The sequence below is a fragment of the Odontomachus brunneus genome, unplaced genomic scaffold (genome assembly GCF_010583005.1).
Source record: "Odontomachus brunneus isolate Ranch 3 - 2012 unplaced genomic scaffold, Obru_v1 Obru_scaffold_122, whole genome shotgun sequence".
In the NCBI taxonomy this organism is placed as follows: domain Eukaryota; kingdom Metazoa; phylum Arthropoda; class Insecta; order Hymenoptera; family Formicidae; genus Odontomachus; species Odontomachus brunneus.
Genome location: NW_022639572.1, coordinates 505,614 through 530,528, shown reverse-complemented (window position 1 = coordinate 530,528; position 24,915 = coordinate 505,614). Strand labels below are relative to the sequence as shown.

The 24,915-nt window shown below is 45.0% G+C and overlaps 1 protein-coding gene across 1 annotated transcript in view; it reads right to left on the bottom strand.

The window, feature by feature from the left end:
* The window catches only part of LOC116849640, a 463,562-nt gene that overhangs the window by 45,133 nt on the left and 393,514 nt on the right, over window positions 1-24,915 (bottom strand). The window contains exon 8 of the mRNA XM_032826984.1: window positions 13,951-14,061. Coding sequence (XP_032682875.1) covers window positions 13,951-14,061 — 111 coding nt within the window. The remainder of the gene's footprint in view (window positions 1-13,950; window positions 14,062-24,915) is intronic.

Genomic DNA, 24,915 nt, shown 5'->3' with positions numbered 1-24,915 from the left:
CTCTCTCTCTCTCTCTCTCTCTCTCTCTCTCTCTCTCTCTCTCTCTCTCTCTCTCTGTATATTCTATTTTATTACTCGATCTCTCTCCTTCCCCCCCTCTCTCTCTCTCTCGCCTCCTCCTCCTCCTTCTCTATCTTTTCGAGGTGAGACTTGATTTACCTGGGGACACCTGCGGGGTGGATCTGGTAAACACGACATCTTCGATCGTGAAAGCGAAGCGCTCGGCCTCCAGTGGCTTCTCCACTGGAAATTCCTCGCCGAGGAACTGTATAGAAAAGCGGGGATTCACATCAGTACATGTAGGTGCGAGGATATTTAATAGCGCTAAAGTTTTAGCATTTAATGAATGGACTTTCACAACGCGCTTTCTCGACATCGATGATTAATACAAAACGTATTATTGGATAATTAGTCTCTGTATAGAGTGGTGTCTCGAAACCAGGTCGCAATACATGAATTGGAAATGGAGCCTGATTAAATTAATAACACTATTAATCTCTACTATCATACGCCTGTTTTTTGTGAAAAACATTGTATAAATAAAAAAATAGCATGAGTAACCAGTAAACGCGCGCAGTGTTCTCACATACCGCAAATGCTAATGACAGATATAAAACTTGATGAATCCGTGAAGCTGGAACTCTCTTCTGTAACGATTATCGCGCCCCCAACTTCTCTCGAAGATCGGATTTACTTTGACCCGTGAAATTTAGCCCAAAACTCGCCGAGGGCTCGAAGCGCCGAAGGAAGAAAGGAAGCAATAAGATCGGGAGAGCGGATGAATTTTCAGTCGACGTGCTGCATTCTTAAAGATCTTACAACTTCCTTCTATAATAGCTATTAAGATTATCCTCGGACTTGCAAGTTGTAGAATAACTAAATAGCTTCTTTCTTTCTCTCTCTCTCTCTCTCTCTCTCTCTCTCTATCTCTCTCTCTGTCTCTCTCTCCCTCTCTCAAACTTATCGTATGTAACAAAATCGGGAACAATTCGTTATACTGCATATTAATGCATCATATTGTGATAATTAAATGAATAATAAGACTTGTTCATAATAATATTTCGAATAACAGTACGGATTTTGCACGGCGTAGTCGCAGGTTAAACGGTAATGGCAATATTATAACAGGATCTTCGAGACAGACGGCAGGTCAGGGCGATTATTCGCAGCCAACGAGGCTCGACGTGCAATTATTAATGCCGAGCAATCGATAAGCTCAAAGAGGTGCCTCCCCGTGCCACGCTTGTAATTATTGCCGACAGAATGGCAAGAGGAAGAGGAAGAAGACGCGGGGGAGGGCGAGTAACCCTCAAAGCACAATGTCACCCTCTAATCACGCATCGACTTATCGGTAAGGAGGAGACAGGCGTATCGTATGCAGCGCCCGTTTTACCCCATACCTTCACCCTGGAATAGCCTACCTAGAAGGACTCTTCCAGACTGTCTAACATATCCAACCTTTCACCGCAACCCATCCACCAACGTGCCAAAGTACAGGAAGCACTTTCTTCCGCGTTTCTCGCTCGTTTGATGTTCGCCTTGAGCCGAGGGTGCATGTACACTTCGGCGTTTTCGACTATCAGAAAGCGCCCAACAAAAACACGCACTCACATACAACAAAATCTGTTAGATTTCGCGAAAAATTATTTCTGATTATTTCATCATCTGACGAATCAGTTACTCGCTAGCTGCATTCCAACAAATAATTATCTCGCCAAATTTATACAAAATACGACGACCTCAATGCAGAAAATTAAAATAAATTACACGATTGCTGATTCGTGCAATTTCCACGTCTATTTAACAATATAGCACGCGAATATAACAAATATCTACTATATTCGAATTCCTCGTCTACATGTACGTATTCGCGTATGTATGTATAAAACTGGAACTTTTAAGCTATTTATGCTGTATTGACACGATTAGTTGGGTATACATACCGATATATCGACACGAAAAAGAAACACGATACAGAAGTATCCTCTTTGCGAAAAGTTGCGACATGTCTCCGCTTTTCGGTAGGCTCGGTATTTTCATAAATTGACGTTGCGGCGATCCGAATTACCATGATCCTTAAATCTACGCATTAGAGGTGTAATGGCTCGCCACGGAAGAGAAGGGATCTCGAATTCCTGAACATATTGCCAATAAAATGCGAGAGGGCAGGGTGCGTAGCAAAATCCACAGCGCCAATCCGACCTGCAACTGTATAAATGGCTCGCCGGCTGTCGGATTGTGTACCGCGGCTATCCTGTGTGTTCTGCACGGCCGTGCAGTGTGCAGACGAGAGTCAGCACGCCAGAGAGTCGCGTATCGGGACCGTGGCCAAGCGAGTGGACGACGCGAGCGGTCCGAAGCGCGGCCGAGGCGCGCAGTAACGTAATGGACGTCATTAGCCCGTGTAGATTATAGGGCGGCGTGCAGTAACGATCACTTCTTATAGGGCACACCGTACCACGGCCATGAAGAAGGCCCACCGTGGTCAGACCCTTGTTCTTACAGGTCGCGTCGCGATCGATATCGGACCGACGTCACTCTGTCAATCGGCTTCCGGTAACCACATGCCCTCAGGAGGATCAGCGGCCTCGCGGATTTCTCGTTGTCCTGCTTTTCCGATGGAATTGTATTAGATGACATTGTTAGATAAAACTTGTGTGCAATTATCATGACGCATCAAGAGGCACAAAAACTACTTAGGTTAATTGATCGTGCATAGGTGCGTACATCGGACAAACGCGTTTCATAACGCGGTACATGCACGCGTTGCGGGTCAGTTGCAGGCAGTGCAATTGTCGGATCATTTGTCTTAAGTAGAATTTAGTAAGTTCTTATAAGAGTGATTAGTCTTTGGGAATTAGTAGTAGAAGGAGTACGACTGCTCCATGTACCAATTAGACATGAATCAATCAAAGTTGTTAATCAGACTAATCAAGATTGATCGTGTCCGATTGGAACGCGTGCAACAGAGGCTTGTTCGTAAGAAGTATTTGAGAGGAACAGAAACAAAAGAACTTATTATGCGATAAATTCACTTTATTAGGATTACGTGCATTACACATTGTGTGATAACTACTCGCATTCTGATAATACTGAACGCCGGGAAAATCGAATTTTCCCAGTAGTAAATTACTGTGATATTAAAAAAAAATGTACCGTTGAGGGAGTTAATTGCCTCATTATCTATGCATGAGGAATCGTGTACGTTATTAACTCGTTTAATCCATTCGCCGGAACATTGAAACGAGGCCGAGCGTGAGACAAAAGGCGCACGGTCACGTGCTGCTGTACCACCGCGACGTCAGAAGTGTTAGCGCGGGCTATTTAAAAATCGTAAAAGCCGCTGGAGACCGTTTTGCCCTTGCGGAAGGGCTATCGAGGGAAAGAGAAGGAAGAATCGTGCGGTCGGAGAGGATGGCCGAGTAGAGGGGTGCATTTAAAGTAATGGCGTTTCACTGGAGATGCTATAAATTTATCTGCCATAACTTGTTATACGCGGCTCTCCTCGCGTATTTATACATGCCTTCGTGGCCACACACAGATTCTGCCACGGCGGGTCCGCTCTGTTCTGTTTCGCTTGGTCGAGTTATGGCGGCCTGATGCCGATGGAATAGGGCGCGGATAGGAGGGCAAGAAGACGGCGGAACTGAGACACTGCCTCTCTCGAATCATTCGGCTCAACAATAACAACCGTTGCCTACCGGTGGTGTGAAGAACGCGCGAAGATATAGCCTTGAGAGAGATGCATCGATATATAGAGAAACACATATTCTTGATGCATGCTTGTGATGATTCCAGAAATCATCAGAAGTATAGTTTCGCACGGTACGTGTAATTTCTTTCAATTACTGGGATAGAAGGAAACAGCAGGACTTGAACGAATTTGCGACAAAGTGCCTTTGAGATTCGCCGAAAGATCATCGACAACCAAGCAACCAAGACTTGGGAAATCCGTTACTTAAAGAGTTAAGTAAATTCTTGGGTTTCTGCCACGCGCTCGACCCGAAACCGAGTTCGAAGTTTCACGTTAGTACACGCCGGTGACTCTTGAATTGCGTCCGTAGTTCCAACTACTGCAACACGTATAAATGTAGCCAGCGCAATGTATGCATAATTTATGACAATGAAAGCAGGGGTAAATAATAATATTCTTATCACATCCACAATTATAGCGTTTGTATTAATAGGGATTTTGTGTTCCCATATCGTACATCTCTCTCTGAGACAAGAATTAAAATATATTCAGGAAAATTTTAAATATACGTTTCATTCAGCGCGTATTGATGCGTCGTTGGGTGCGGAACGTTTGTGCTGTAAAGGCACAAGTTCGTTCGAGGGTAGGTACGTAATGATACGGGCAAAGGTATCGGAGCGGGAGAATCTGAAGTGGCTCGAAGAGTACTGTAACATGCCCTTAAGGGACGTACGTACACCTTCAGATTCCCGTAAGAGTGTAAGACGAGAAAACAGATGTTAACGTGTCAAACGCATTTAGCTTCTTCGCGAGATTCACTTGTGTGTGTGTATGTATGTATGTGTGTGTGTGTGTGTGTGTTAACGTGAATATTTAGTCTCTTATTAAGAAACTTTTCTTAATTTATCGACTATGAAAAGCAGCACTTTTGACATTCCTCAAGAAATGTTTCTGAGTAATTACGATATAAAAATATACAAAGTATGTGTGTATAGAGTAATCTTGTCTAATACTGAGATAAAAATACTTACAAAATATGTCAAAGTATCGTAATTTATATTCTCATTAGGTGACAGAAAATTGCATACCTATAATATTGGACCAAACAATAAATTTGATATAATTAAAAACAAAATTCAATTCCGCCGTGCGCGTATAAACTGACTCTTTCGCAACGGGAATGGTCGCTGTCGATTTTCCCTGTCGTCGTTAGCTCGCGGCCAATACTTGCCCGGCTGGTCGGCTAACTTTTAAACAAGACTTAACTAATTTTCAGATAGTTTAATATCTTACGTACCTCTCGCGACTGAGGCGGGTGAACGACTTAAGTCGGGACGGCTGGCTCGTCTCTGTCGTAGAGAGGAAGGAGAGCAAAGGAAGAAGAAGGAGGGAGTGTGGGCAGGGGGATGTAGGGGGTGGAGCGAAAGGGTGGATGAGCCTGGAAGCGAAGTGGGCTGAGTGACGTGTAAAGACACCTCCACGTCCCGAAGAATTTAACTAATTATAATATGGGATAAACGGTTTATTCCCGCCTGGCAACCTACTCGGAGCGATACTGATACCACCTCTCGCTCTACCCTTCATCCTACGTTCTACCACCCCGCCCTCTTCTCGGATCCGCGCAACCCGCCGCGACTTGGCACACGTCACAGAAGTTAGCGAGTCGGGACGCGGGGGCACCGGGCCATGATTAGGCCAGATTATGGAGGTTGAACTTTGATCGTCTCATGGATGACGCGGGAGGAAGCGTGGATTTCCGTTCTTCGGCATGCGCCCCGTTCTTGAATGCCTTTGCCGCGGAATTTATATTTCTAATTTTCCTATTTGATCACTTGAGCTCGATTACTGAGTTAGTTCCGAACCATTAACATTCTTTACGCAATATTCATTTATTGCTCTGCAATAAATGAATAAATATGTGTGTTATTCTGAAATAATTGAACAATATAAGTTTCTTCCTAACTGTTAATCGACTCGTTAGTCAAGATTCATGCTAAAAATTAAGAATATAAAGAGTATTTATCAATAATTAATTTAGCAGAGTATATTTTTGAAAGGAAATCGCAGACGTCAGAGTCGAATATCGGTACGGGAGAAGGGAAAGACGGCACTCTGTCAAATCGTTAAGCCGAGCAAGAATCGGTATATCTGCTATAATCTCGGAAAGGAGCCGAATTATCCCGTCTCGCTCGTAATCTCTGTAGGGCCGATTACGATCCGTGTAATATATGGAGCACCGCCGTACATACGGCTTTATCACCAACCATACGTACCGATCGTTTCAAGGAAGAATCTCGATGCCACTCTAGGCAGATTGCTGTGCAGCGTCTACCGGAAGCGTGACGGCGTAAAGTGATTCAAAGCATCTGCATAACTTTTATGTTCCAGCGCAGCATTAATTTTCTCTCAAAGGTTGTCGAAAAAAAGAAATCTTTATGTACGAATTAAAAGCATCGCTGAACAATATCGAGATTATTTCTGTAATTATACGTAAAGCGTTTTCTCTGCGCAAATTATGACACAGTATAGTTGAAATTTATACAACTTATCACAGTTACAGCAGTTATTTACTGATTAATAGTCATTTGCTATTCTGTTATTTTTAGAAATTAATAGAAAGTCGATAAAGTCGATCAATGATATGTAGTCATCACCACTCGACTTCACGATCATGAGAACCACTTTAATGAATCAGATTGTCATCCGTTATTGATACGGGAGTATCTAAAGGAACATGAGCAGAGAGCCTCGAATTCCAAAGGCACGTTAACACGGCATTATTATTCTGACAGGATTTTAATTTGGTTCACGGCGGCTGTCCGTGAGAAGTTTGACTCCAATTTCGTAGGATACGTAGGGGTCCGGGTGTATCGATATTGACGAGGGTGCTGTCCACGTGGCGTTTCGGTCAGAAGAATCCGAAATACCCCTGACGCAGTTCAGGCCCCAGCGGGGGTCACCCACAAATTATAACTGCCAGACGTGATGCTAATCTGGAGGAAGTTTGGAAAAGCGGGGTTGATTGATTCTAATTTATCGCGCGGTGGTGGTGCCTCGAACGAATATGCTAAATCTCCGGGAATCTCCGGAATCAAATGAAGCCCACCCACGATCATACTTGTTCTACAGCCAATTTCTTTAATGTAACATGTTGTATTTCATTTTTCAACCGCCATCGCGTGCATCCATCAAGAAATGCCGACCCGCATTAGCGAGTTACGTAAGATATATAAAAATGGGATCATGATTGGGAGATTAATGTTTACAAGCTACCATACCGTACAAACAAAGTTACCAATATGGGAAATCGCCCATTTTGGGTTCTTTACTCATCTCAGAGCGCAAGAGAATATTCATCGATAATACCAGTTTTTGTTGCTTCCCATCAATTCTTCCCTCCTTCGATTACTCAAGGTGAAACGATACCCACGGGCATCGCGCACAATGCCACCTCCGGATTACTCATCCTCGCCGATGCGCGATCGACGAATGCGTCGGCTACACCAATGGGGAGAAATTTATGAAAGTAATCCGGCGCTCTTCTCTCTTCTTGACTGCTGATCGGCGTGGGAGCCGCCGACGTATTTTTATTGTGGCTGCCGCCGCCGTTGCCGCACGAGAGAGAAATCAAACTTTTCGACCGATAAAATGCGACGCAACGAATACACGGAATAAGGGACGTGGGGTGTCACCTGTCTGTATGCTCAACAGGTAACTCCCTATTGTCGGAGTTGGGCCTCACGTATTCGCCCGTTCACGTAGTTGCAGGTTCACGCGTGTGTTGCGCGTGTGGGTGTGGATTTGTGTGCCCCACCAGATTAGAGGGGATACCGAGGCGCAGAGTCAGAAGGGGTCGGAACTATCGGAGGACTGGTTTTCTCACCTAGCGGACCTGAAAATCTCTCTCTTCCTCGCGGCATTCGCCCGATCGATTCACGCGTTTCGCGCCAATGCCCGATCTCGAGACGTCATATCGATCCGCCACGAGATTAAGGCTCCTCCCGGAATCGCGTGTGAAAGTATTGAACGCGCGCTAAATGCTCCTGGTGCTTCCTCTCGCGTCTATTGTGCGAACGAGATGCTGATTAATTACAGTATATTATTAATCACCACAATAAAAATACGTCGGCGGCTCCCACGCCGATCAGCAGTCAAGAAGATCCAACATATTTAAAGAACCTATCGTCTTATATGATCCTATTTAACGGCCGATTAGTTTATGGGAAATGTATAAATTATTAATTATGCGCAGAAAAATGAAGTTTTTACGATTATCGGGCACAAGACTCGTCCGATATGAGTATATGCATAACTTTCAATTAATATGTGCACATCTATTGGCTCGAATGAGTCGATCGCGTGATTTTCTCATCTTTATTGGGAATTATGTTTATGTATAAAAGTTGGTGCGTGACCATTTGCCGAGGATAGATGTAAGTGGTCGTAAAAACTGGCTTTTGGCTCTTTTCACAAAGAAGCGAGATGATATAATGATGAGAAAGATCGCCGAAAAATACGTCCACTTCTTTGAAAGAATATAAAGATTTATCCGCAGAATCGACTAGTGGCTATAGTAAAGTACAGTAAAGTCCTTATCGCATAAAAATGAGATAAATTTTAACAAGCTGAAGCATTAGCGAGGCAACGGCGGAACTAATTGCGGATCGAGATCAGAAACGATCGCAACCGCTATCTCTGTCGCTGCGGAAACGAGTTTTCTAATTAGTACGAACGATATAACCAGTTTCGCGTGTAAAATCTGATCGGGCCCCGCGAACGTAAGTCCCATCTCGACACTCCAGTCAATGCTCCTTCCGATATGTTGTGTGTTGATATTAAATATCAGCGAGTTATTCCTTGAGAGTAGCACAGCAATTATTGATATCGATTACTAATTATATCTTCAATAAGTCTTTCGAGTTAAATTCTGTTCAAGTTTAGCAATATCAGTAAATAACAGATTCGTCTTATATTCCGGGAAAAAAGGATTTTTCCTTACAAATGTATCAAATTGATGACCACGTGACGATTATAAAACTACGAAATTAAACCGAGACTTAAAATGGATTATAATATAACTGGGCACAATTTCTTACAAGGCAGACCGAAGAGATTAATAAAACAGTAATCCCACATTCGTTGGGTTAGGTTAAATTCGGACATCGACGACCGATGCACCCGTCGAAGTTGGCCTTGAGCCCAAGTCCGACCGTTGCTCATTCTCTGCCCAACGTCGATCGAAGGTTACCCGATATATTATGGCCCGAAATCGAATGCGTTCATCCGGGAGGCATTCCAACGAGACGACCAAGTCGAATGAGAGAAAGGATGAGGAGTTGCTGAGGAAAAAAAGGTGCGCCTATGGAAGGGTAAAAAAAAAGAGAGAGAGGGAAAGAGAGAGAGAAGAAGGAGAAGGACGAAACGTTGAGATGCAGACGGATGGCGTGCTACGATCGAGTCTTGTTTCTCGACTACGAAAGCTACCAGAAGAGCTACCAGAAGCCCTTCAGCCCGGCAGGGCGTAGCCCGCAGGCTCGATCATTACCGACATTGTCCGCTAATGGATATTTATGAATGCACCAATCAACGCCACCACTACCGGGCTTCAATGCAATCAGAATCGATTATATAGATTTCACCCGAGGGCGCAACCTTCGGTCGTCCTTGCAAAACACCCGCAACGCGTCAATGGACCATTGCACCTGATGATCTTTTGCATCGAATCTCCTACTGGGAAAAATGCATCGGCAGACTCTCGCGCTCGTTTTGTCCTGAGAATCGATGCCACTCTGCGTTCGAAGCATCATCCACTGACGGTCTTCTGAGACGTGTGCAGACGTCTCACGCGTATCTTAGATATATCATCCTCAAGATGATCGCATGGGCGATTACTTACTAATATATATTTTACTTTAGTGTGCCGTCTGATTGGCATATTCTCGCGTGAAAATCGCGAACTAAATTATAATTCGCATTACTATTCGTTAAGGTTGAGACCGCGTCAATTTACACATCGACATTTCTTCTCTATGAGCATTCAACCCGATGAAATATCAAGAAACACTTCTTGATACTTCTGATTGCGATGAAAGGAATAACGCTCTGTTCATCAGAGACACAGGTGTATTACCGAATATACTCGGTGTACCTTTCACGAACAGCTTCGTGTCGTCGGGGACACTTCCGAGAGCAGAGCTTTTGATCTCACCGCCTGCGGATCGCTTTTGTTTCCACCCTCTTCCGCGACTCGAAGAAACAAAGACCGATCGGCCGGGCTAATGAGGCCCCGCTAGCCCGGAGCACCATGCGTGTCGTGACGTAATCGCAACATTTTTAAAAAGTCACGAATGCGTTTAGCCTGCGTCCGCGCACTGAATGCTGTTACGGGGCATAACGCGCCGTGGCCGTGCCGCGTATAATATCGCATAAGGCCGCGTGCATTGTATGTTTACGAGTCGACCGGACGACCCGCGAGGGGCCGCGGGGCTGTTGCGGGGTGTTGGGCAACACGTGTCCGTATCGACGAGGATGTATCGACGGCAGCTCACCGCCCTCGGCTATATCCGCGTGTGGTCGCCGACGTGGACCTCAGGAGAGGACCGTGAGGCGCATTAAGCGTATCCCTTCTCTCGCGCAGGGCGAGCTGCCTTCGGGAGATGTTGCGAGGAATATTGGGACTTTACGCGTTTTCATCCGGCGACGATCGAGAGCCGCAGTGCCTTCGTGACGTTACCGCTGCGGGCAATATGATATATAGATAGTAAAAGATCAGTGCAGCGATAAAACCGGGATACTATTGGATATGGATTTAGTGGCGCACAGCGGCTCGTGTGTGTGTGTGCGAGCCTCTCTGGTGGGGGTTTAAATTCTCCTCTATATTAGATATCTTCATAATGGAATGCAAATTTGTATCTACGGCCCATGCGTGGGATAGCTAAAACGAAGATTAGAAAATGCGCGTGGAACTATTTAAGAAATTGCTAATTAAATATTCAAGCGTTTTCTCCTTTCATCAAGAAATTCTCGATTGTACTGATAGACTTGAGCGGCGCGCGAACATACACGTAGATTGTATCAACATTGTGAAGACGTTTTACTATCTGATTGAGTAATTTATCGGGATCGTTTAAAATTCTCACGGCGGCGTTCGCTCAGCGTTTCAGAGAGAGAGAGAGAGAGAGAGAGAGAGAGAGAGAGCAGCCCGCTGCAAGATCTGGTTTTAAGATGGATTATACTGATATATGTTCGATATACGAGCGAAGGTTACAGTGTCCAGCGGCGGTAGGGTGTCAAGTTATGGGATATACGCGTTACAAACGCAGAACTGAAGTACGAATAACTTGGCCGCGTTGCACGGTTAGCTATGGACTTTATAGCCAATTCATTTTATACGTTATTTCACCATGAAATGGTCGTTATATCGTGGCACATGAGCGCGTCCTATCTGCCGAAGGATAAATGCGCGGAAAACGCATTTGGCCGCGTACGGGCATTATTTCAGACCGATCAAGTTATCTAACATCTACAACGAGACGCCACTTGATCACCGGTATTTTTTCCCAGCACGTCCGAGCTGTTATACCCCGAATAGTTCAATCGTCGCGCAACGCTATAGCACACAAAATCCATTCACGAATTCAGACCCACGAGAACATGACCCGCGGCGTAGCAGTTATAACTTGATTCAGGGTGGAATCCATTGGACGCTTCGATATGTTCAGGTAACGCATCGGTGTCATTAATATCTCGTGTGCAGAAACACGTTTAAGTCTTTAAGCGTCGAACAGATCACATTCCAAGGCGTTTCCGAAATCCCCGAGAATCGGTCAATCAGAGATGCACGTTTCGCGGTGGAATCGACGCGAGGACGCGTCGGTTCTCCAATGACAACGTGGATCGGCGGATACCGAGGCAGTAGCATCATCAGAATGAAGAACGACTCGGAGGTGTCCACCTAAAGTTACTAATGATCCGGGCACCGTAGAATACATATGGAGCGGCGACCGGCGGCGGGGGGGAGAGAAGAGGAGAGGAGAGGAGAGAGAAGGGAGGGGGAGTCTGAATTAAAATCGCTCAGGCTATAGCAACGGCTACCTACCCTTCTCTTCTCCTATGATTAATGGAGAGTTCACACTCAGAATGCACACATAGGATAATTAAGGGGATATATTCCGGCCACCGAGTCTACGTATAATTTGAAGGATGTAACGGGTGGAGAGTTCGTCAGCGTGTGGCTGCTCATTGATTTCGCAGTATTTAGGTCTATTTATACACGGCTCCCGAGGAAGCACCGATTATTCATAAACAAGTCGCGTCGCGTTGTGAGACCGATGTTACGCGAAAACATATCGGAGGTCACAGGCTGCTCTCGCACGGAGAAACGTCGAACGCGAAACCTGTCGAAGTAACTCGGCAAAATGACCCACCGTGTCCGAGCGCAACACTCGAGTTCGCTGTAAATTGACACATTCAAGTGGGGACACGTTCACGAGTATAGTCAGCTCCCTGTTGAATGACATTAATTTCAACAAGTATAATCATTCAACCGGCAATTGACAGAAAAGACAGTTTTCACGAAGTCATAGTTACATGTAGATTTGCGAGCAAAAGGTGTTACAGCTTCACACGATAGGAAGTAGTCGCGAATGTGTCGTCTAATTTTATATCGACATTTTGACATCGGACATGGACAAAAAATTCGCGAAAGTCTCTCCGTCTCGACGAGGACACCCGGTACAGTTCATCTGCGCGGCAGGCTTTAAGATCCGTCGCATCATGCTACGTAGAAAGGATGTCCTAATCATTAATTCAGGGATTAGGCGTAAACAAACGATGATTTGATAACGTCCAGAGAAGCGGAGGCCGCCTCTTACGGCTACCGGGCTCGGCAGAGCCGAATGGAATCTTCACTTGATCCATTCACGCACTGTGCGTGCTGAAGGAGGACAGCGGCTGACGTTGGTAGGTACAGGTGGTATATCCGCTCGTTAATTATGTATACGACCATGCGAGAATTACGATCAATTAATTTTCGCCGATGTCCATCCGCGCTTACGAGAAACGGACGGTGCAGCACTTTTCCTCGCGAGCGACGCCTTTCTGCGGGTTTTAACGCGCGGATATAAATTGAGGCCGTCACCTCCGTACAGTTCGATAAAAGATCGTTGCATGAAGAATGCGTTCGGGAATAGATTGGACGTCGAGCGACAGTTCGAAGTGGCTTCTTTGTGCCTTGATTGCTCCTGGGAACTGGTTTACACGCTTTCTTTCACCGTCATACGACTTGTGAGGATCTGTTAGTAACGCACATGTGATTTTGTGGTTTTTCAGTGTGCATGTTAAATTTATAGGCGATGCACATTTCATCGAGTTTCCGGAGTTCGAATTAGAGCAAATATACATTATCGTGAATTCCATTGTGACAGTCTCTTTTTCAGTTATTTGCGATTACTTGCAAAAATTGTACAACGTATAATTTTACAAAAGTTTCGCCTTCAATTTTTTTTAATTAAAAGAAGAGTCATTTTAATGATATTCTGTGAGTCATTTGATTTTTGTGGATAATAATCGCGATATACAAGTCCAAACAATTAATTCATTCACGCGAAGTAACGACGAATTTTAATCAACATTCTAACAAACGTTGCCTGTGACGTAAGCCAGACGCGGTGAAAATTACCCGCGACAAATATAGTCGAAAAAAAAATAAACCCTGTTCAGATCAACACATCTTAAAAGTACTCATAGTCGCAAGTGGGAAAGCACTCCCGACGTGGAGAACTCTCTGAGCGGTATCGCCGTGCCGGCAGATCTCAGGATGTTGGAACCGGCGGGTTGGGAGGGTTGGTTTTCAGGGGGGTGGTACAAGCCACTGTAACCGAGAGGTAGATGGGGCTCCGGATGGCGATGCCCCGCTCGTTGGCTCGTGGTAGTGTGTATGGGAGCGAAAAGAGCGCCATTCTTTTGTAAGAAGCTCACATAAATTGCGACACCCAAGAGTTAAAAGCAGTCTTAAATTACGTGCCGTCGACTCCTTGATGAATTGAGTGCTCCCACCTCGCCCTCCGCCATCCTACCCCCGTCTTTCTCGCCGCTGCCGCCGCCGCCGCCGCCACCACCACCGCTTCACGGTACCCTCGGCTAGTGGTCGGGTGATATTATACATTGTTTTTACGTTCCTCTTACGGTCCGGCATCCACGATCCCTACGTACCTGGTAACTAGAGCAACTAGGTATAACGAACAGCTCCTTTATACCTGGCGGGGTTGTTTGCGACGGTGTTCTCACCCTTGCGTCATCCCGGTGGGGAGCTCTTCGCGGAATCACTCTCGAAATTATTTCTCGTCCTCTTCCGGTGATGTCGAACACTGAAACAAAAAGAGGGCCAAGAGAGCCCTGCATAAGAGATCTCTACATCTTCGAGTACTTGGTTTCTCTAGACTTTGAGCGCGAAGAGACCGGTAGGAGTGCCAACAATAGCTATCGCGAATGTTTCAGAACGCTATCGTTCGCGGATCTGAAGTCTCACGAGCGTGTTAGAAAGTAGAAATTCCGAATCACGTGACACGCTGTTATGAAGTTCCACGTGAGGGAACGAGGAGCGCCTACAAAGGCTGAAACTGATTCCAAGCAGGACGTTCACCGCGGATAATCGTTTCGTTTTGATATCTTGAAAGCGGCCGACTGAGGTAAATCCAAGCGGGACAATTTGTTACAGCGACGCGACCTTTACACCTTCCTCGCCGCGTGTGTATCCAGCCGACGGCCAACAACCGGCAGCAGAACAGAACAGAACGGGTTAGGGTTAGCGTTGGTGCCATCGTCGGGATTTTATTATTCAGGTTCCTACACACTGTGCCGGTGAAATCTTTATTTGGAATCATTCCAAGAACAATAACGTGTCCCCGTCTCATGCCGACAGTCCTCTCTCTCTCCTCTTGTCTCTCCCTCCCGCGTGCAGCGCGCCAAATAAAACTAAACGTAACCCAGTTATTTTCTGTTTGCGCCGTCCGATGATTCTCTCAGATATGATGGTTCCTCTCTCGGTGCCTCTCCGCTCGTTGGCAGTGGCGGCACGCGTGTATCATCGTGCATATAAATCAGTCCATGAGGATCAGATAGGATTTCAGAAATATAAAATACTCGGTGATATTAAAAAACAAAAGGAAGACGAAGCTGAGCAAGGAGTGTGCAGGAACGAAAGAGAAAAGTTGGAGGATAGAGATGGAATGAGAGAAGAAATCAAGAGAAACGTGAGACAGAGAAACAGAGACAGAGAGAGAGAGAGAGAGAGAGAGAGAGAGAGAAAGAGAGAGAGGACTGTCGACGAACGAGAAACGCATGATGATTGGTGGGTGGACTCAACGCTACAGAACCTGTTTACACAAATTTCGGATTAATTTATATACGTTGCGTTTTCGAAATCTGAAGAGACTAGAATGATTAATTAACTTAAAGCGTTGAAATGATAAAAGTAGTATCAGATAAGTATCAGATAAGTCCTGATAACGAGATTTATTTGTTTCTTCAATCTTCCAAAATGACTTAAAAAGTGAAATCTAGTCTTACGCAGAACAATGTAGTAATGGTGAACGATAAGAAACACTTTTGGCCATATGTCGTAGGTAAATTATTCATCGAACATAAAATTTAGGAAAATCTACAGACATATTTATGCGTGGTTGTTTTTTAATTACGGACAAATGATTCGAAAATTTGCGATTAAACGGAAAGGACAAAATCATTGTCCTCGGATCGACCGCCTTGCAAAACTCCAGATCTTCTTGCCCAGTATTCGGCATTAGCCACGATTATCATATTTTCGTTGAGAATCTGGTGCCATAAATTTGATCTCGTTATCTCGTTTACGGACTGCACTCGCGCAACGAAGCGAGAGGAAAACGACAGCGAAGACGCGGGCTCGACTGGCGAGAAAGAGAAAAGGCCAGACAATGTAGGAAAACGAGCATGAGGATCAGAAACATTTCAAGAGCGACTGGTATCCCGCTAATGCGAAAAAGAAATATGTTATAAACACCGACAGATAAAACATCATCGAAAGCTTATCATATTTCAATCGGTGTATTCCGATCGTCACAATTTCCCGCGTATGCCCAGTAATCTCCAACACCGATACATTCTGACGTCACTTAAAAATCGCGCGACACGTCTTGATCTTTATCAGCGCGGTTAATTGTCGACGAAGCTTCCGTGGTCGTTTCGCGGTGAATCGAACGAGCCGGTAAGACCGCGCGGGGGAACACATGCGGCGCGCACAAACACACACGCTCGGCCGAACGTGCGAGGCGATGCGCCTCTTTTTTTGATTCGGCTAATTTCGCCATGGTCGCTTTTACGCGCATAACTGCGCATAAGCGAAATTTATGCCGGGCGATTTGATTACCGCGATATAAACTTGATGCGGACACGCGGACTCGGACGACAAGACGGGGACATATATCACGTGGCTGGTTCGGTAGTACCACGCGGCTGGCCTCGGTTTCTCGGTATCGTTCTTGATACCCGTCCGCTCTTTCGTTCCGCTCTCTCGTCTTTCCCCCTTCGATCTCCACGCTTCGATCTTTCTATCTCGGAATCCATAACTGATTAACGGTATCAATTACCACGTCAGACAAGATTTTCGTGCCGTGATATTTATTGGCTGTGCCGAAGTATCATTCGCGAAAGCAGACACCCGGAGAAAAATGGGTTCACACGAGAACACACGAAATCCGTCTGGCGGATGGTTTTTTGGTCGTGCCAGTAACTGTCTGAGACAATAAGTTATAAATATTGAAATATGCCTGCAGTTCACTGACCCGCCCTTTCCTCCTATTCTCTGCCCGCCCTGTGTTGTTCGCGACAAAAACCTTTCGTCCGAGTCACGAACGACCGCCGATCGGTATATTAGAGGACCGTGTCGCCCACGACACGCTGGCTCGTGTTTCTGTGTAGGCATTATTAGCAAAATTTGTGTACTAATTCGAATGTAGCGCACGCCGGTGTAGGTAGGTATGCTCGCGTGTGTATATGTGCACAGGATGCATCTGCAATGCGTCGGCATTGTCAACTTCTTTAAATTAGTATTAATAAGATGAGGGAATTTTTGGCTCGTCTCGAAAGGTACAGGAACTCGTCTAACTAACAAGACACATACCAGTACATACGTACTTTTATTGCTGTTTCATCTGAAGCATTATGTGCAAATCGAAAGGACTTCTATTCCTTAAACATGCAGACACTTGGCGATATTAAACGACGTGTATTGGACATCTGCGATTATCGCATTTTTACGTACTGATGACTTTGCAGCTCGTATTGCGGCGATGCTGAAAGAGTAAAGTGAAGTTTATAAATGTAGCTCTCGCATGGCCAACGGTATAAGCGCGCTGATAAATGTGCGCTGAGAATGACGGACCAATATACACGTCAGGCGAAGTTTCGATTGTCATACGTCCGATTACAGATACGATATAGCGCGCGACTCGAGAGCCACGAAAATAATCTTGACCATAGCCTCAAATAATCCATGGTCACGGGTGGGAGGACAACGATTATGGGGTTACCTTGGTCAGAGGGTGTTCGATGTCCGATGCTGTAGGTACGAGGACTATAAATCATAATTAGGCTGCAAGCGGTAGCTGCGAAGTGGCTGCAGGCCCATTAGCAGCAACAATGCACCCAAGCAGCTTAAGACGTCGTTGTTGCCAGAAGAAGAGTAACTCGGCTCTCCATTTACTCGAACCAGATCGTATCGCGGTTATGTAGCAGGACACTCGCATGGCGAAAATAATAGACGTGGAATATGTAATGAATATTTGCGCGCGATATACGCCGTCATTTATCCTCTTTAAGCGTGGCGTTGAGACCACTTAAAAATGCTAATACTCATCATTATCAGGAAATTCGAACATAATGAGTTGTATTTAGCTTCTGGAATCTGCTTAGCTCTGCACACAGCCTCTATTCGATTTTTTCTCGGTGGAAACGTCGGGACTGGTTATCGCGTTATAAGGATCAATGTGCTAATTGAAACGTAATTATCCGAATAATCGACAAGATCGAGCAGAAAATTTCCAATATAGAAAATAGTCCGGCGCATAATCGGCGATTTAACGGAAGGAACCTTGGTTACTTTTTTTCTTAAGGGTATTGGCTTCTTGGAGATCTGCTGTTCGAACAGGTTCTATGGGGCAATGATTAAGCAATATTGCTCTCGGTGTGGAAGCACCTAAGAAACCTCACTTGAAAATATCACACGTGACAGTGATGTGGAATTGAAAAAATAAATATACATTTTTATTATATCCATATTAACGTATGCATACACACGCACACATTTATTCGTTTATTTTCTTAGTGACATTTCTACAAGACTTCTCGTGCCTTAATTTATAACAAATATTTTCCGCTCTCATTTTCTTTGATCTGATAAGAAAATCGTCTATGTATTCTTTATCAATTTCTTTTTACACGCAGCAATCGTGATAATTTCTCTTTAAATTAAAACATCGCTATTTATATAACAGGCGAGAGAAAGAGAGACCTCGTCTCTTGGCGAGGTTTCGAGGAATCTTGGAGCACAAGATCGAGACCTGTCAGATTATTATAGTGAGTCGTCGATACTTGAGTCGAGTGCACGGAGATGAGTCTTCAATTCTCCTGACGCTGATGCTCCTCGATCGACGAGCGAAGTGGCCACAACGGATTCCATTCAGTCGATCTACGGTGGTCACCTTTGGTGGTCCGAAATTCCTTACACTCCAAATTACTTCCACTCGTAAGCGGAAATCGGCCGTCTACTTCGTTTGCGGGCAATCAGGGACCCACTCTGCTTCTCGTGCGAGTTCGATGCTGATGAAGCGCGGTCGAAAGATTCATCGAATCCTTTCTCCCCCCATTAGATTTTACTGCACCCATAATTATTTCTGTGCAAGCCAAAACCGCCAGGTCGGGTCCGAATCCCCAAGATTAAAACTGCATCCTGCCTCATGCACTTTTTCCACTAGCGTGTTTTTCAGCGTTATTCGAGGAATGATATCAAGACTTGCTCGTTTCGCTGGATTTGTATGAATAAAAAAATATTGAGAATGTTCGTATTCTATAACGTCGCCTGAAAATAGTTGAATATTTATTCTCCCCGTGAGAGATGTATTCGAATATATTTCTATATTTTTTCTACAGCTAAAATTTTTCTGTATTTTCAAAATATGAATCGAGCAGATTTACATGTCACAATCTTCGTCCCGTATCTTCGTTACGCATTAGCCGCGAGGACCGATAGAAAGTCATGTTATTTCGCGAACATCTCGAGTGTTTGCGCATCGATGCTGAGCGTTTCTCCGTCAAATGACGAATGAGCAGAAGTCATGACGAATTATTACGGCCGGTACACCATGAATCATGCTGCCAGCATTTACCGCGAAGAATAACGAAGATCCGACTAAGCGAGTGTCTTAAATTTCATACCAGCACCTTCTCGCGACGGGTTACACATACGTACGTCGCGCTGGTGTGTCTCGTGTGAGTTCGACATATCTCTGATCGTTGACTGGCGCAACGGATGCCCGAGCCGATGATTCCAATCTCCTGTCAATGCCGCTCAACTTTGGCTAACCGGGCCATTTACTAGCCAGCAGGATGCGAATGATTCCCAATCGTGCGCGAGCGGGTACGGCCTCCTGCGAGAAAAAGATTTCGATTGCCTTAGATTAATCGTACATAACCGCTGGATGTGAGAGTACAAGCGCGGGGATATAACGCAATATATGTTGCATCTCGGAATCTTTTAGCGCGCATTAATATAGTGTAATCCATATGAAATGGTTGAGATTTTTCGAACGAGATAGTTGAAAGAGATATACACGATACGAATATCGGGCTCCTCTGATTGTTTCCCGATCTTATGACGCGCCAAAAGAAAAATTAAAGCGATCACGCTAATCTAATAGGTTTCTCTCTGTCACGAAGGGTTAACCCCTCGCCGATACATCGACACGACGTTCTCATTTCACTTTGGGCGAAACTTCAGCTCGAAGAGGGAAAACAAGTTCCTTCCGATTCACGGGGCGTTTAACATTTCAATGGCCCGTGAAAGCCGAGCGGGAGGGGCTCGACAAATTTTTCGGATATCGTCGATTTATCAAGTCGGGAACGATTCTTGAATCGGGGCGGCGTCGCTGCCGCTGTCTGACGTCGTCACTCGCGCGTCCCGACGACAAGGACGTCGAGGTAGACGTCGACGACCATTAGTCGCCGGGCGATGCGGCCGGCTATATCTCTGATGTATTCCGATGTTGACGGAAAACCTGTAAAACGGCCTCACGCCGGCTTACCGGGGATCTATTAGCGCCCGTTATAAATGGTCCCGTCACCTTCACCGATGTCACCGGTGTCGCTGAAAGGAAATTGACTACTCATCCCCCGGGTGCCGGTCCGAGGCGCGTTTACTCCCACATTCCTCCTTTCGTCTGGTCTATTCGGGCCACGGATTTCACCCGGAAATCAAAAACGGCGCGCTGCATCCGGCACTTGTTCACACGACTTCAGGAAATTATACCGATCTCTTAATTCGATCCAACATAATCGCTATTAGCAGGAATTATTGCAAAGAGACGTGCGAGCACTTCTTGCACTTTGATTTTATTACGCCACGATTCACCCACAATTGTTCTATCATGAAAATAGCGAGTCACATCATGTAACGGCAGAATTGTCAATTGTGTGATGGAGAAAGAAAAAAATACGGAGTACTAGCAATTTATATCGCTGCAGAGGTCGGTAAATCGTCCGACATCACGCAGATCATTAAATCCTGAATCGACCATCGCGATAGCCGGGGCTGTTGCGCTCGCTACCGATTTCGCGATCCTTGTGCGGGAAACTTGTCTATTTGAAGCGGGATCCAGAAGCGGAGAACATATCGCGCCTCGTGCAGACGCGCCTTTTAATATTCCGGTAGCCGGTGGCGAGCCAATAACGCTGGCGTTAAAATATGGTAATCGAGCCGCAGGATCGGCATATCGACGGCTTGACAAACGATGCGACGCCCGGAGCATCGGACCACCAACAGATCGTGGAGCGCCCGTGCTCGCGCGGGAGCGCGCGCCTCTCTTCTTCGTTCTGCTTTCAGTCCCCCTCCTGCCGTCCCCTCTCGCGCTCAGTCAGCCCGCAATCATTTGTTATGTACGTGACTCGAAGCTGACTGCTATCCTGGCATCCTGCCATTCCTACGTCCTGCCGTTCATATCGCTCGCCGGTCCAGAGTGCTTCCCAGTCCTGGTCGCACCTGGTCGTACGAAGTGCGAGCCGAATATTCTGTTACGAGATGGTATGCATATTTCGGATTTTCGAGTAAATTAGGTCTTCGGTTCCGTTCGCCCGCGATCGACGAGTGTGACCACATGTGTTGCCCGTCCCTACATTTTAATTGATTCAAAATTTTCTCCGACTAAAATAATTGGCCAATCGATAATTAAAATTCATCGATCGTCACATATAAAATCACAAATCATTTCATCAATTGGTGAAATTACTTACTAATCAGTGTATAATCAATCACATTAGAGTTTGATTGATAATCGATGATTTGTAATTTTATACACGACGATCGATCGATTTATCGATTATTTTAGTCAAAGAAGATTTTCATCATTAATAATCAACACTGATCAAAACTTGCTCCTAATAGATTGATCATTTATTGGTAAGAAAAGAAAGTGTTTAACTTATTAACTTGAAAGTTATTAACTTATTTCATCGTCTGAGCTTCATTCAGTACTATTCAATTCACAGTCTTTGATGAGTGATCAACTAATGTTCGAAAATTGGATCGTAAATTATACAATTATCTTGAATACGTACTTCAAGGTATTCATATTATTTACGATTCATTATATCACGTCCTTGCTAAAGAAGTAAAAATTTTTTTATTATCCGAGTGATTAGAATTGCATTTAGCAAATTAAAATGCATTTTATTTGATAGTCTGTCTGATCGACTAGCTGTAGTTGCGAAGTATAACCACTTATTACCAAAAAAGACACTTTTGACGTGTGAGTCAGTGTTAGATTCCTTTCTTCCACTCAGCTAAACGTTTTTTTTTTTTTATTTCGAGGGTCTTGTGGGAAACTCGTCGGTCTAATATGCTGCGGGCTATTCTTCCCATATCGACAACACGTGCCTTTTTTCATATCCTCTTTTCGAAATATCAATTTCTCAGTTGTATAAAATTAAATACCTATCATATTCACGGTAACGCGTTTCTTATCTCTCGATATAGTAGAAAGTTATTCGGGAGAGCATTAATCTTGGAACGGCGAAGTTGGCGTAAAATTCGGATGGACGTCTGATCGTACGAGATCGGCATCACGTGGCCTGTCGGAATTCGTTTAGGCAACGTTATTTAAAGGATTCGCTACGAATCTCTCAAGCTTCTGCCAGCTGGCCGCATCAATCCTATTACAAAGCGCGTCTATCTCGACGCGGCTTCTCGATCGGTCGATCGACTCCGGCCCGCGTCCGCGTGTCGAGCTCGAGTCACTTCGCGTTGTGATCAGTCTTGGGAACACGGGTTCAGTTGTTCACGTCGATCTCGTAAAGCTACCGTCGCAAAATGAGGGGCCGAGCCGATATATTAATACGGTGACCGATTCAGAAATCACGCGGCTAAATGTCGTCTATAATTTGTCGCGGGAAGTTGCAACGCTTTCATATAATTATTAATTATCTCCCGTTATTTCTCAGATATTACTTTTTCAACGTGATCTTAGAAGATATATTAGTATCTTTTTATATATTTCTCTTTTTCAATCACCTCACAGTGTCTATATATAAGGTTGCTAATTCGCTCGTACAGAAGACAGACTAATCGAAGTCGCGCTATGACTTGGAAATAAAACGGTCTATCTCATTCCCAAAGCAGGAATAGAAGATTGGTCGTTTATACTTCAAGATATCGAGTTAATCACGGAATACGTTCGAGCCATAAAACATGAAGTTCATAAAACGTTCAGGAAGATGTTGAGCTGAAGCACTGTTTATATTTCGTTAAGTCCCGCTGCTGGAAGGCGCGAATAACAACGTGCTTACCAAATACACGCGAGCCCGTAGCGTTACAACACGCCTCCGGAGAGAGATAGTCTCGCGGTAGTGGTTAGAAGTTAAAATAGTCAATGACAGTGGTGTTGGTTAATTTACGAACCGGCTGCACGCGCAGAGATCACTGCGAGGCCGGTGATATTCACGAAATGGTCGCGCCGTGCTTATTGTTATGTGAAATATAGGAATGCAAGTATCAAAGTAAGGTGTGAGCCGGTGCGTCTCGCACTCGTTACCGAATTATTTGCGAGAGTTTAGCGGCGCACCAATAATAGACGCTCGCCTTCGCCTCGCGAACCGCCGACAAAACGACTCGCCACTTTCCACGGACCGTTTTATGGCGTTGTATATCTCGAAACGCTTCATTACTGTTTACACGACAACGTAACAAACATTTAGCGAAGTTTAACATCGACTATCGTAACTTTACTGTCCACCGCGGATTTGTAAAGCAATGTCGAATTCTTGTTAGCGCGCGTGTCGCTGCCAGCCCAGAGAGAAGACGACGCGCGGCCGTCTCGCGGAAGATTATCTGGACCATGTGCATTTCGCCGTTCACCGGCCGCTGGATCGGATTAGCTCATATGCTCGTAATGTTATACGTCGTGACCGACATTTCTTACGTCAACGTGTCCGCGATTTTAAGCACAATTTTGCGGATAGGAATCTCTCTCTCTCTTTCTCTCTCTCTCTCTCTCTCTCTCTCTCTCTCTCTCTCTCTTTCTCTCGTGTTCTCCAGCGATATTTGGCGACGATGTCGCCAACGTGAATAACAGGCAGTATTTTAAAGATTGTAACTCCGTGTGGATGAAGCCATCTGCCCTTGCACCACGTAATAAAGAGATTAAACGTCACTTCAGCACGATCATTCACAGCTTTGTTCGCTTCGCGTGAGATTACTCGGATGGATTTGTATATATATTCAGCGACGCCCGTAGGTAACGCAACTGCGGGGTCACAACCTTTCCAGTACTATGAACGTACCATGACACATCGAGGGGGTGAAGAAACCATGGGAAGGGGGCGTGTGGATGGGCAAGGGATGGCGGGGGTGGGGTTGGAGAACGTCTGGGACGTGGAGGACGTCTCCGTAATGATAGGGCATAAATAACTCGGACGTTTACGTGCGCATTGATTTAAGCAAACTAATGATTTCACTTTGACCGGTCGGCGGAGGAGCCAGCAGAAACGCCAACTTGGCCTCAGCGAGCCCAGGCCGGCACGGCCTGTCATATTGACGTTTATATCCGCCCGTGTAATTTACATGTCTATGTATGACAATTATTGCGATGAGAAGGACGCACCGACGGCGCTGCGGCGTTATTAGCTACTATCCATTCGTGTAGTCATCATCGAAAATTTTTGACAAAGGAATATACAGGGAACATGCAGGAACATACAGAACATACGTGTATTGTTCAATATCGAGGTTGATATGTAACTCCCTTTTGTTAATATTTATAATTTCGCGATATTCTATATTGCAACGTGTATTAAAGTTGAGACATGCAGGACAATTAATTATTTTGACAAGCGTACTATTGTCATAGTTGCTTCGACATTTTGAGAGTACTAATTTTGCATACGGACCTGCGGTCTCGATTCTGCTTGAGTCGGTCCAAGTCAAAGTCTCAGCCAAGTTGAATATGGCTACTTTGTGTGGGTGAATGTAGATACACGACTATACATTGTGGTATGGAACATACCCCGTACCGCCGTAATGCCTGTGTATGCAAACGTATTACTGTGGGCTATGCCACAGGAACATGATGTATCGTATATCATCCGACATTATTTATTAAACCTCCTGCGCGAAAATATATTAATTGCCAGGTATGGTCTATTATGTTATTGCATGTATGCGTGTGTATGCGCACACATTTGGTTATTACACGATCCTCTACTATTTCATTACACACACAAACTGTATTGTATGATTAACTATACATACGTCTCTCATAATGAACAATTAGGAAGCACGGCGTTGCCCAAATAGAGCAATTTTTCTCTTTCAGATAACGCACCGTTTTTCAGTTATTCGATTCTATAGGAAATAAAACTTTTTGATCAATGAGAGAGAGAGAGAGAGAGAGAGAGAGAGAGAGAGAGAGAGAGAGAGAGAG